This window comes from Anarhichas minor, unplaced genomic scaffold, assembly GCF_050575085.1.
Source record: "Anarhichas minor isolate MPS153535 unplaced genomic scaffold, ASM5057508v1 ptg000043l, whole genome shotgun sequence".
In the NCBI taxonomy this organism is placed as follows: Eukaryota; Metazoa; Chordata; class Actinopteri; order Perciformes; family Anarhichadidae; genus Anarhichas; species Anarhichas minor.
The window spans coordinates 2,687,428-2,700,221 of NW_027466489.1; the positions used below are offsets into that span (position 1 = coordinate 2,687,428).

Consider the following 12,794-nt stretch of genomic DNA (forward strand, 5'->3'; position numbering starts at 1 on the left):
GCTGGTAGATTATTTTTGTTATCTTTGGCGAGCCAATCAACCAGGCTCTACGAACACATGCTATTTGAGGAGCATCTCGTCTGTTTGTTTATTTTAATCATACCTTGTTGTAGTAGTGGACCTCCACTACGTGCCACTGGCCGTCGCTGACTCCCCCGAGGATGTACGGTGAAACTGTAGTTTTGGTCTCACCTGGGAAACAATGAAAGAGGTGAATGACTGCAATACACTCAGAAATAGTATGAAACTAAAAAACAAAATGTTTGCAGTCAATCGCAATGATAAAGAATGAAATAAACAAACAACTGTCTCACCTGCAGAGAAGGTGAGCTGTATCTGCTCATTGATGATTTCCATGGCGAGGAAATCATGTTTCTCATTGAAGCGGCCGTTATAGAGCAACAGACCGTTGGGCTCTTTGGTCGCAAATCTGAAAAAAACAGACAATATTTTAATGTAATTACATTTGTCACTATCCAATCCCATCACTGTTTAGTTCCTTTATTTAAAGAAATCCATATTCACCCTATCAATTAAAGGTTAAGGCTGGTGATAGTTTACATTGTTGTTATTGTCAACATATTCCATGAAACAAGGAATCAAGGGAGTAACAAGGATAGTCGATGTAGTTAAAGCCTGATATAGCTTATTGCTTTGTGCCTCAATTGTTGTTAATGAACCAGGACATTGTAATTTATTTTAACTCAATTTCACATAATACTTACTAGAGCACAGAAAGTGTATTTATCCGCGGGGGAAAATAGTCCCAAACAAATACAGTATTTACTGTTCTATCAACATTTGCTGAAAATTCAAGTGCCCAGCAAACAATATTTGTTTGTAAAAAATGATGCCTTCCATCGGAAGGAATGGGATTGGGACTGAGTGCCACAGACAGGATAGATAAGTATTGAGAGGAGGAACACATTGTTGGTTTTGGTCTTTTCATTGAATTTGTTGAAATTAAGAAGAATATACTGTAACACCAGCGTTTAAACATTAGGATACCGAATAACATAAGTACTGACGTGTACAGTAAGGAAGCATTTGCTGTTGGCCATGCTTCCCGTTAACAGAGAAAAGAAAGAATGCAGTGACCTATTTAACAATATCCATACTATTCCCTCACAGTCACTTTGCATAGTGTAATTCACTATCATGAAGACAGGCCACAGACTCAACAGTGCCGAGGTTTGACAAAGATCACTGAACAGATAATGAGGTTAATCATGAACACAAGGCCGAGTCAGAGGGAGGAGAAAAAAAGTAATATTTGCAGCCCGGACACAGTGAAGGAGTACAGAGTCTGCCTGCCATGAAAAGACATCACTGAGCCACATTACGTGACACACTGCAACACCGAGACAGAAAACTAGGGCAATGTCAAAGCAGCACGTGAGGGAACGCAGTAGTAAAGAAGGAGCGCGCAAGAAGACAATTCAGAGTAACGACGACGACGACAGATTCAAAATATATTTTCTCATGGAGGAGAACACAGACAGCTGCCAGTGCTGTAACCACAGCCTCAGTTTCAGATTCCTTTCTGCATCTTGATAGTGAAACCAGATCTCCCAGGGCCATCGTGTTGCATGATCCCCGCATATTAATGCGCATTTCAGTATATCTGTGCACACACATGGTTCAAACTCTGGGACCAGATAGCCGACGGTGCCTCTCTCTCGATGTGGGATCAAAGCATGTGGTGGAGCATATGGTTTAAAAATATCACGCTTTACCTGTCAGCTGTGGTCGTAAATCTCACCCTGTGGAAATGGGTCATTGGGATGTGTGAAACTGTGTTATGACAAAAAAATGTATTATTAAATCCAGCAATAACTACTGGATTTATTCATTATCCATCCCACAGGGGACCCAACAATGAGCCTCATGTGCACATCTGCCAACCGAGAGGCATGTGTGGTTTACTGGCGTCGGTATTTTCTGGACATTTACTCCATTAACATGCAGCTTCCTTTTCCTAAAAATAACTGAAGAATATTTATTTAAAAAGGATCAATCTCTAACTGGCTCTGAAATACTGAAAACCACAAAGGTGCTGTGACTTATTTCTTTTCCTTTTTTTACCCTAAACGAAGCTGCAGCTGCTTCTTTTTTCTTTTTGGAGGAAGTTTGTTATTCATACATCCAAATATCTATACATGCTCTCAGACAACATGAGCAGCCGCCAATCCCCTTCTTTCAGACTTCAGGGCTTGAGGGTATACGATACATGATGCTGTTTGTGCAGTATTCTTGAGCTAAAGAGGAGCCAGCGGGCACGGCACCACTGACCTGCTTACTGAGAGAAGCGATAATCACGACCTCGGAGGAAAGAGGAGGCCGATGCTCCAGCTGATAATAACAGCAGAGACAGATATATAGATATATATATATATATCTATATATCCAGTTAAAAATACAGAACGTCATCTAGATTCATGATCTAAAGTCTCTTACTCTTCACTAGGCTTCCAGTCTTTGATGGATCGATTTAAAGGGCTTCTCCGCATTGCCCCACTGAGCCCTCTGAACTATGAGAGTAATCAGCCGGAACTAAATACTGACTCAACTGGCATCACTGCGTGTCACATTAGGCACCCATCAGCAAAAATAACAACCAGTCTGCCCTTATGTAGGGGACCGTGTCACGCTATGCTAACATGGCACATTTGTGCAGTGGGCAGGAAAAAAAATGTTTTGCCCCTTATTGATTTTAAAACCTAAAAGCGTGAAATGAAGATATACAATCTTTTCTAGATGATATAATTTATATGATCTGCTGAAAGAAGGAGATGCCTTAATAAATTAATACTTTTAAGAATATTTGTAATCTTTGAGGATGGAAGTGTTAGTAGATTGATTCACCACTTTGATCCAGACTAAATATCTAAATATCTAAATACTAAATATTGAATGGATTCAGATTTTGTACAGACATGCATGGTCCCAAGAGGATGAATTCTACTGAATTTGGTGATCCTCTGACTTTTCCTCAAACGCTGCTATGAGGTTTGTTTGGTACCGTCATTCATAGCTGTCAGGGGATGAATCTTAATTACTTTGGAGACTTTTCCTTTAGGGCCACATTAGGTGTGTTTCCATCCACCTGTTTTATGCACATTTTCAATTTGTGCAGACAAAAAACTGGAAATACATTTTTTTTATAGCCAAAATATCACATTAACATTTTTGCACTTGGGTGGCAGTGGATATGTCAATAAAAACAAAACGTGACAAAGTGCAATAGAAACAGAGAATAAATCTGAAGCATGTGACTAAATCGTCTGCTCCATTCAAGAGACGGAAAAGATCATTCTATCAGACTAATATTTGCATCACAGTAATGGATGGAAACACACAATTAATCTACATTTACATTTGCCGATTTTCTGGAAATTATTCAGGCTACATTTAGATGGAAACTTAACTGATAAGGTTTAAATTTATGTATTTGATTCATGTCTCAAAAAATATTTGATGGTTGAAAGCCTATTAGCACGCTGACATGCAGTACATCCTCACAGAGCCACTAGCATGACTGTAGACTTAGTTTTGTTCAACTCATGCTCTTGTATGAGATGAACTATGACCTTAACATCAGTTAAGTTGCATAATAGAGATTTCACGATGAGAAAGACATTAAATCTTGTTTGTGCTGATCCCAAAACACCTTTTTCTGAAATCTCAGCCTTAATTGCGGAGCTCAACAGCCAGAGCTGTGACAGAAAGAGACCTAAAATGAACCGTCACTCTGAGTGAACTGGTTCCACATTCTGAGCCGTTCATCATAACAGAAGCTCTTTCTGGGGGAACCCGATCAGCGCGGGCTCAGGTAACAGAGCTTCTTGTTGACCTCACCTGCTGCAGGCTCTCAGTATCGGCCCCTTTTACACAGCAGCCACTTCACAGCTTCTGTGACTTGCCAGTGAAATGAAGACCACTTTCAAAACTGGTTTGAGCAGTTCTCCATCAAAAAAGACTGTCACCTGAACCTCGTTTAAAGAAGGGCAGAGTCCATAAAGCTCACAAGGGGATTTTATTTCACCGGCAGCCATTGTGAGTGTCAACACCTGCCAAACATGGCTAAGGTGACGGGTATTACAATGAGTAAAACAAAATGGCAGGACACATTCCCTGTGATGCCATCCGAGAAGTGATACTTGTTGTCACTTGTTGTGACAGATATCAAACAGAACGGACGGCTTTTATCGTTGATTAAATTTCATCATATGGAGAATTCATGCAGACCGGAGGCCCCGCTGTCTTTGCATGTGTTCATCTGCTAATTTCTAAAGCTCCTCCCTCTCCACAAACCACCATCAAACGATCAACCACAGATTAAAAGCTACCGTCACAATGATGCCCATGATTATGAGGCACTGCCATAAGATTAAAAACAGACATACTAAAGGTAAAACTGCCTACTTTTAAAACGATCAAGAGGCGTTTTTCTTTTTGTGCAGTGTTCGGAAAAAGAAGGAACCTTCGGCTCAGATCTTTGCTATTTTTACTAAATGCTAATTGCGGCATGAGATAGCACCTTCAGCTCTCAGAGAAAGTGCCAGCGTTAGCAATGACATCGCTGTTTGCACATCTCATGTCATAAATCCTTCAGAGAAAAGTCCTGAAGATAGTCTGAACTGAGATTTCTTTTCAGTCTGCCAGTGTTCATCTTGGGTGTAATATAAAACCCAGTGGTCTCTATCTATCCCCCCATATGGTGGTTAAAGGAATACTTTGATATGTTGGGAAAGAAGCTTCAACAATTTCTTGCCTAAGTAAATTGAGAAGATCGATACCCCTCTCATGTCTGTAAGGTAAATAATAAGTGACATCCAGCAGCCGGTTAGCTTAGCATAAAGACTGCAAACAGATGGAAACAGTTAGCCCAACTTTAACAAAACCAATCTTTTTCACTAATTAACATGATTTATCTTGTTTGGTTATTCCGCACAAAAACACAAAAAAACCCTGTTTTATGGGGGTTATTAGTTTTGTGTTAAATCGGCTGCTGGCTCCAGCTACATATTAGCATGCAGACATCAGAGGGGTATCGATCTTCTTATCTAACTCTATGTAAGAAAGAAAAATATCAATAAATTTCCCAAAATTACTTTAAATAGGTATTAAACAACAGTTTCTGCACTTTTCAGTTCTGTTTTTTAGTGGGGGGTTCCCAATATTTAGGGTCAAAGGACAGAGGGTGTCGTATGTTGTCGTACAACTTGTAAAAGGCGAGATTTTGGGCTATTATATAAAAATGCAAAAATAATAGTACATAATACATATTTCTAAGGAATAAGGACAAAAAAAATATGAGCTGATAATAACAATGTTGCATGCATATATAATGACTGCACATTCATCTAAAGACGGCTTCTTTTGGGCTTCACCTTAGTGAGGGAGACTGCAGGATTAACATCCGCATGTTGTGCAAGTCTCCTCTCCAAAAACACAACTCCTTCAGCTCACCTTCTGGACAATTCTTACCTCACAGTACAGTACGTACGGCTCTAATGTGCAGTGGTTCTGTATTTACAGCACAGTGACTATAATCTGATACCCCCGTAACTCTACAGGAGATGGCTTTTGTTCAGTGAGCCCATTATTGCTATTAAACAGCATTATGGTTACATAAATGTAAGGTGTGGAGGAAATAGCTGGAGAGCTTGCAGAAGTAGGACGTGGGGGTGGATGAAGAGTGAATCACAGATTACTGAAAGGCGATGGAGAAGCGCAGGTGATTCAGGTGAGCTGCAGCTTGTAGCAGGGAGGCGGAGGCGCTTACGTGAGAGAGAGGGTGAAGTGAAAGCGCTGGCGGAGGCCCTTGAAGGTCAGGAAGGAGTGCGGGGGGAAGTTGCGTGTGGTCATCTCACAGTAGGGCTTCTCGTAGCCGCCCGGCGGACACTCGCATTTAAACCCGCCGACCAGCAGGTTGACACAGGAGCCGCCGTTCTTGCAGACTCCCGGAGCACAGCGGCCCGAGCGGGACGACAGCTCGCAACGCTCTCCTGGACACAGGGAGGCGGATGGAGAAGGAGGAAGGAGGAGAGAAATGAGGATTAATATTGTTTGTGACAAGCAGCATCTCCTCAGTCATTCCTGTGACTTCCACCTCAGGGACTACACACTGCTATATGTTTGCTTTCTGCAGCAGTCCTATATGTGTAACATTCTCCACCTGAACATTACACAGCTCTACAGTTTCACACATACAGGAGTGGATGCAAAATACAATATGACATTGTTAACTCAGAAGAAATGGACTCAAGAAGAGTCAGAATTATGAGCAGTTAGTTTTCTCTGCAGTTTCTCTCCTCTGTGTCACACCCAGCATGACTCCCCCCCTCCTCCCTTTGGGAATATCGTTGCAGTTTGTGCTGCATTGACATTCAGGGGGACAACTTGGTGTCTCAAAGCAGTGAGTTGGAAGTGTTTATGCATTCAGACTTTCAAGCCATCAAATGCAATTATTGCAGTTTCTGCAGACTGTGGTGGCTCATGATGATTACATTCAGCGTTTTCACTCCTTACAGACATTTGATGCGTTTGTTTTCAAATTACAATGAGAATCAGAAATAAGTAGTTGTGTGTTCCTCCTATCTGTACTGCAATGTCCAGAAAATATCAGAAAATAAAGACTTGTCAAGCCATTCTGAAATGCGAGCCAAAGGTAAGTAATGGGTCACAAATAAGGCTGCAACGATTATTTACATAATTGATTGATAACTTATTTTCTTGATAAATCAATTTAAAAATGTCTCCGAAAAACAGACAAACAAATGCACAACTGAGAAGCTTTCTGTCGATCTGACACTTTATAGACAAAACAATTGACCGAAAAAACTTCAGGTTATTTAATTATAAAAAATAGATCACATTGAGCTGAGCTGCAGAATGAGACAGACGACTATCGGTCATACCAGGCCAACAAAACAGTGATCAATTTGAAGAGGAAGATCGCCACAGCAGCCAGACGTGCACAAAGAGACTGTGTCACTATCGGGCCTCCGCCCTTCTCGGTCCTGAAGCTCTCATGTGCCGTTTGTCTGGATCCTCTGGATGGGGAGGCTGCAGCAGTTGCTCGGGAGAGACTACGCTCCCATGTGTGTGCTGGAATTTGTGTCAAAGCCACTCAGTCAGCAGAGTAGAATACTACTGTAACACTGACACATATACACCCACACACACACACACACACACACACACACACACACACACACACACACACACACACACACACACACACACACACACACACACACACACACACACACACACACACACACACACACACACACACACACACACACACACACACACACACACACAGCCCACATCTTCATCCAACACCACTGAGACACAGGCCTTTTATTTACTCTTTGACTATCAATCACTCTATTCACAGTGCGCTGAAAGCAAGTTTCTTTGTTTTATCGCTGTTGTTGAGTTACGTCGATTCAGTCAAAGTCAAGTCGAGAGACGCTGGATGAGACACAGAAGTTGCTGATAATGAAGCTGAACATCTTTTGATTTCAAAGAGATCATTTTGGACCACAGAGACAAAAGAAACTTCATACAGAAGACAGTGATTCAACTTTCAGCTGCAGCTTACAACAAGGCAACACAAATTATAAAGTATTTTAAATAGTCATTTTATGTTTAGAAATAATAAGAACTCCTCCCGTGAACTGTTGACCTCCCAGAGGAAAGCTGCAGAGCATCAAGGCAAAACCTTTAGTTAAAGATTTACTAACATTTATGACTGCAGCATCAATGGCTTATTGTTAACCCCCTGAGACCGCAGACATTGCTGTCTTTAAGAGGCTGTAGCGGGTTCAGACTAGAGTGAGTGGTATCATATGAAACTAGATGACCTAATGAATCCATTACATGCCAGTGGCATGGTAGCTTGTTGGGAAGGAACGCTACAAAGTTAGGCGAAATGTTGGCCAGGGGAACAGGCAATTATTCAATAATAACAATAAGGGTTTTTCTGAGCAGTTTCCATAACAGAAGCTCTCGTCATTCAATCGCAGAGCAATGCAATTCTTGCAGAAATCTCCAAATGTTAAAAGTTTTTGACACCAAATCACGGCATGCATTTTTTGATGGTGTTCCTCTTGTCTTAATGTGATATTTTGGAGGGATTTTAGATCATCTTTTGAATTCTTGAGTGTTCAATAACTGAGTAATAAATGGTATCAACCCCAAAATTGCTGCAACAACTTATGAGACATAACAGAGCTGGGGAATTGACATATCCATCATATTGTTCAAAGCCCTTTCACAATTTATTGTAATTAATGACTGGAACAACTTGACACACATCTTCAGGTTCCCAGCTTTCAGATACCTCTTCTATCTGTTGACCTGCTGTCCCCATGAGACAAAAACGGGTTTATGTGGGTCTCTAGGCTTAAACCCTCATATATGATATGATATATGAAGGTTTTATTAATGGGGGTTCCTTTGACTTGTATGTTCACTACCTCACATCCCAAAAGGTACTTTTTATTTATGCTACATAAGGAGTACTGATCTGTAAGCACCAATAACTTGTCTTTCAACCTGAAGCCATCATTGAGAACTTCATAAGTTTACTCTAAAGTGGTATTAAACCTTGTAACATGTCAGGGTGCCGTGTCTTTTCCAAAAGCAATAAAATGGAGCGTAATAGCAGCACTACGCAGTCAGCTCATGACAATTTACTTCTTGCTGATGACAAACAGCTTCTGTTGGCCAGCCGGCTGGAAAATAAAGCCTTTCTGTGACAGAGTTGTCTGCCTGTATTGCCTGCCAGCAACTTGCTGTAGGCAATAAACTATATCTTGTGTTTCTTTAAGCAGCCACCGTGGTCAAACATTGCATCAGAGCTGTATTAAACAGAACTGCTCGGATGGTTTAGTCACAACAACACTGTGCTTTACTGTAGAAAATACATATTTAACAGTACATTTTGGGGCAAATGTAAACAGATCCGCCTCACTGATACCTGACAAAATGCTTTTGAGTGTTCAGTTCAGCCCTGTGGGACGTCTCCACCACAACAGCTTTATGTTGCCAGGTGAGCAGCACAGCGGGACGGGTAATGGGCTCACAGTGACAATTCTACAGAATATCCTGATCAATAATTCAAACATGTCTCCTCTGCTCTATTTTCACCCCTCTATAAGTCCATCCCAGTGCCCACACTGTGTTTGCTGCCAGCATGAAGCATTAAGGCAGCAAATCACACAGAGATCCTGTTTTTATTTAGAGAGGAAGAGACACTTCAGCACATTGCTCTTCAAATGTAGTTTTTTGTTTTATAAATGTGATACTTGATTGAACTGACATTACATGAACTGTATATAAAAAGGCACAGGCTGTGGATAAACAAATTCTGCTCATAATTGTAATCAAATTGAAAGTCAAGGTGCGACTGGATGGAAGACATATTCAAAAATCAGCATGCATTAAAGCTAATCATAACACGGAATATAAATTTAGAAATCAACACCTCTGCCTACACATTAGTCTTGTTTTTCTCAAACACACAATGAAAAACAGCAGATGATAATTGATCTGCTAAATGGGTTTGTAGCATTTTATCGCTCTTTCAGTTCATCATACATCGATCCCAGGAGATATTCACACACGCAGAACAAACTAAATGGACAAAATATGACAAATAAGCCTAATAAGTGTGTGATCTGTTAAATGAACAACATCCTGTAATTCAAGCCTTAAATAATCAGACTTGACAAGAGAATAATCAAAAGATGTGGTGTCACTGTGCACCACTCATGTGTGCAAACTGTGTTTGTTGAGAGATCAGCAGGTGTGTCTGAGCTGCTAGGTTACAGGTGAGCATCATCCAGTGGGTGGATCCCTCCAGACAAGACAACAACAACAACGAGCTCAGGGAAGCTGAGCGCAAGATCCACTTTCACTACAGCACAGACTCGGTTTGTTCAAACACAGATCATTCATTTGATGACCAAGAGGTCGGTGTGATGATATTGAAAGAGCAACCACCCAGGATTGTAACGGTGAATGATGAGATAAGCTGATCAATGACAGAATAGATACATGACCTCGAGCTATAACTGTTATGTTCAAATCTTCTTTCCACATCGCAGGTCGTCTAGAGAACACACTCAAACACTTAGAATTAGAATAATTTCACTGCACTGATGAACTGATTCACCTTTTTGATACATTCACCACTTTTATCGTCTGAACGGTATCGCACCAAATGTGACCGATCCACAGTCAGTTCGATCCATGCCATCATTATTTCAGTGCCATGTCACTTGAGTTTCACACAGTGAGGTATACAGATTTTACATTTGGTAAATTACTGGTTCTGGTTCAGGAATGCTGGCTGCTACTGCACGTGTCTGACAATGTTTGTCTATTCATGTCATCGCTCAGAGGCAAATTATAGTGGCTTTCAATGCTGGGCTTTTGATCATTTAAATATCGGTGTGAGGTGACGTGAAAAGAATTCACCAGTTCTTGCTGCAAAAAGCATGCCCCGCACATTCATACACCACAAATGGATTCTTGATAATTCAATGAATTACCGGAGAGAAAAAAGGGACTTTCCTCAACACAGGTCAGCAGTTCGCTGATGAATGATCATCACAAACACATGCAGGATGATGCGATTCACTCATTTTCATACAAATGGAAAAAAAGTGAACTGCTCACGTTGTGTGATTTACAGTAAGAACAACAACATGCGAAGTGAAGGAGGATACCATCTTGTGGTTGAGCATCTACAGAATGACTCAGCCGAGCCAAATCATTCACTCTGTCCTTTTGAAAAACAACAAATATGATGGCTGTTATAACTATATATATATATTAATTTTTTTTCCCTGCCACCATCTGGCAACGCCTACGGTCCAACAGTTACACGCACGCACACGCGTCCATGCGCCATTAACACATAAACATTCCTCAGATTGTCCATCCAACTCTCTTACAAGCATAATCACAGCTTTTCAGCACTTAGCTATCCAACCGAATCACACAGAGTGAGCAATTTAGCACTCACACACATACACACACGCATGCGCACACACGCACACGCACACACACAACTCCCTGGCCCCAGCACGGTGTGGAGACTGGTGAACTCAACGCTCACTGAGGCAGAACAGTGGGAGTTGTAGATCACAGAGGAAAATACATCAAATAAAAACCTGCAGGACCTTGTGTGATCAGACGGTCTGACAGCAGGATTCAAACTTCAAACCGATCTTAAATCATCGGCTACATAACCACGTTCACTCTCACATAACTCGACAAGTCCTGCATACTGAATCTAACAGCACCTGGGTCCAAACCCTCGACTGATGGAGATTAATGTGGCTGATTGTGATCCCTGCTGCAGGATGAAAATATGCCCACTTCACCCACTCACACATTCGTTCTCCGTCTCTGCCGATTCACGTTAAAAGCACCTATAGTTCAGCTCCAACACCCACAGCTGTGCATAAGAATATGTAAGTGACACTCAACCTGGACTCTGAGTGACTGAGCCCACACATTCAAATGCCTGACACTATTTCAGGCTTCATAAACAGCGGCATAAATAGGTGAAAAAACCTTTTAATGTTTGACGAGGAATAATGGAAGCAATGCCATTACAGAGAGCACAAAGGCAACAGAGTGAATATATCTGCACTTTCTGCTTTCTGCTTTAGATAATTATTCTAACAGGAGGGTTTTCTTTTCACAGAAAATGTGATTGTAGTTTTAGTTTAAGTAATGGTTTATCAACTGATGTGGGAATCAGATTTTACAACAAGAGAAAGCAAAGTGATTGTTCATCAGCCTCGACTTCTGCCTTTAGATAAGATGAAGTCACAGCTGCTGAACACCTGCACATACATGTAAAGATTCTGCCCCAACATGATTCAAGTAGCAAGTCAAACCACTATAAGAGAAAATACATATGTTATTCACAACTATATGCCCTAATTCATAGCACTTTATTTAAATTTTCAATAATCTGTAGTGGATGAAGCAGTCAGATCTTTAATTTAAGTAAAAGTGCCAATACAACAGAAATACTCAGCTCAGTAAATGTCCTACATTCAAAGTTTGACGTGAGTAGAACAAAAGCATTGACAGCCAAATGTATTCAAAGTGTAAAAGGTAAAAGTACACATTTTAATGTAAACCAGGTTATATACTGCTGGGTAAAATAATCTATAATAATACATCTGAATTTAATGATTGATTATATCTTGTCTTGACAATCATTGTATGATGACTGTTTCCATAATTAACAATATGAATCTGTAAATTAACTATTGACTCAAGCTGTCAAATAGATGTAGTGGAGTAACAAATGACAATATTTACCTTTGAATAGTAGAAGTATAATGTAGCATGAAACTGAAATACTTAAGCAAAGTACAAGTACCTCAAAACAGCACTTAAGTACAGTGCTTGAGTAAAAGTACTTTACGTTACTGAACATCATTGCATTTAATAAACCAAGTAGTACTGTACTTCAAAGACAAGATGAAACTCTAAATCACATTAATAAGTCAGGGTTTGACCCACTTAACCTCTCAACAAAAAGATGGGGCAACTACCCGAATATGCATACTGTATAAATCAGCATATTTTAATTTGCTTCCTCTTTAAACTCTTTTTCAACATCTCCCTTTTCCCCTTAACCATAAAACGTGTGAGCAGACAGTCTTTAACCCTTTGAGGACATGAACATTTTCAGAGACTGAATAACAAGTCCTTCAACTGGTTAGTAATTCTGCTGCCAACAGTGATAA

At 40.5% G+C, this 12,794-nt stretch overlaps 1 protein-coding gene across 1 annotated transcript in view; it reads right to left on the reverse strand.

Annotated features, from left to right (window-relative positions):
• Positions 1 to 12,794, reverse strand: part of celsr2 (cadherin, EGF LAG seven-pass G-type receptor 2) — a 56,286-nt gene that overhangs the window by 20,341 nt on the left and 23,151 nt on the right. Inside the window, exons 3-5 of the mRNA XM_076110702.1 lie at positions 5,789 to 6,011; positions 315 to 430; positions 104 to 192 (exon numbers count right to left, since the gene is read on the reverse strand). Coding sequence (XP_075966817.1) covers positions 104 to 192; positions 315 to 430; positions 5,789 to 6,011 — 428 coding nt within the window. The remainder of the gene's footprint in view (positions 1 to 103; positions 193 to 314; positions 431 to 5,788; positions 6,012 to 12,794) is intronic.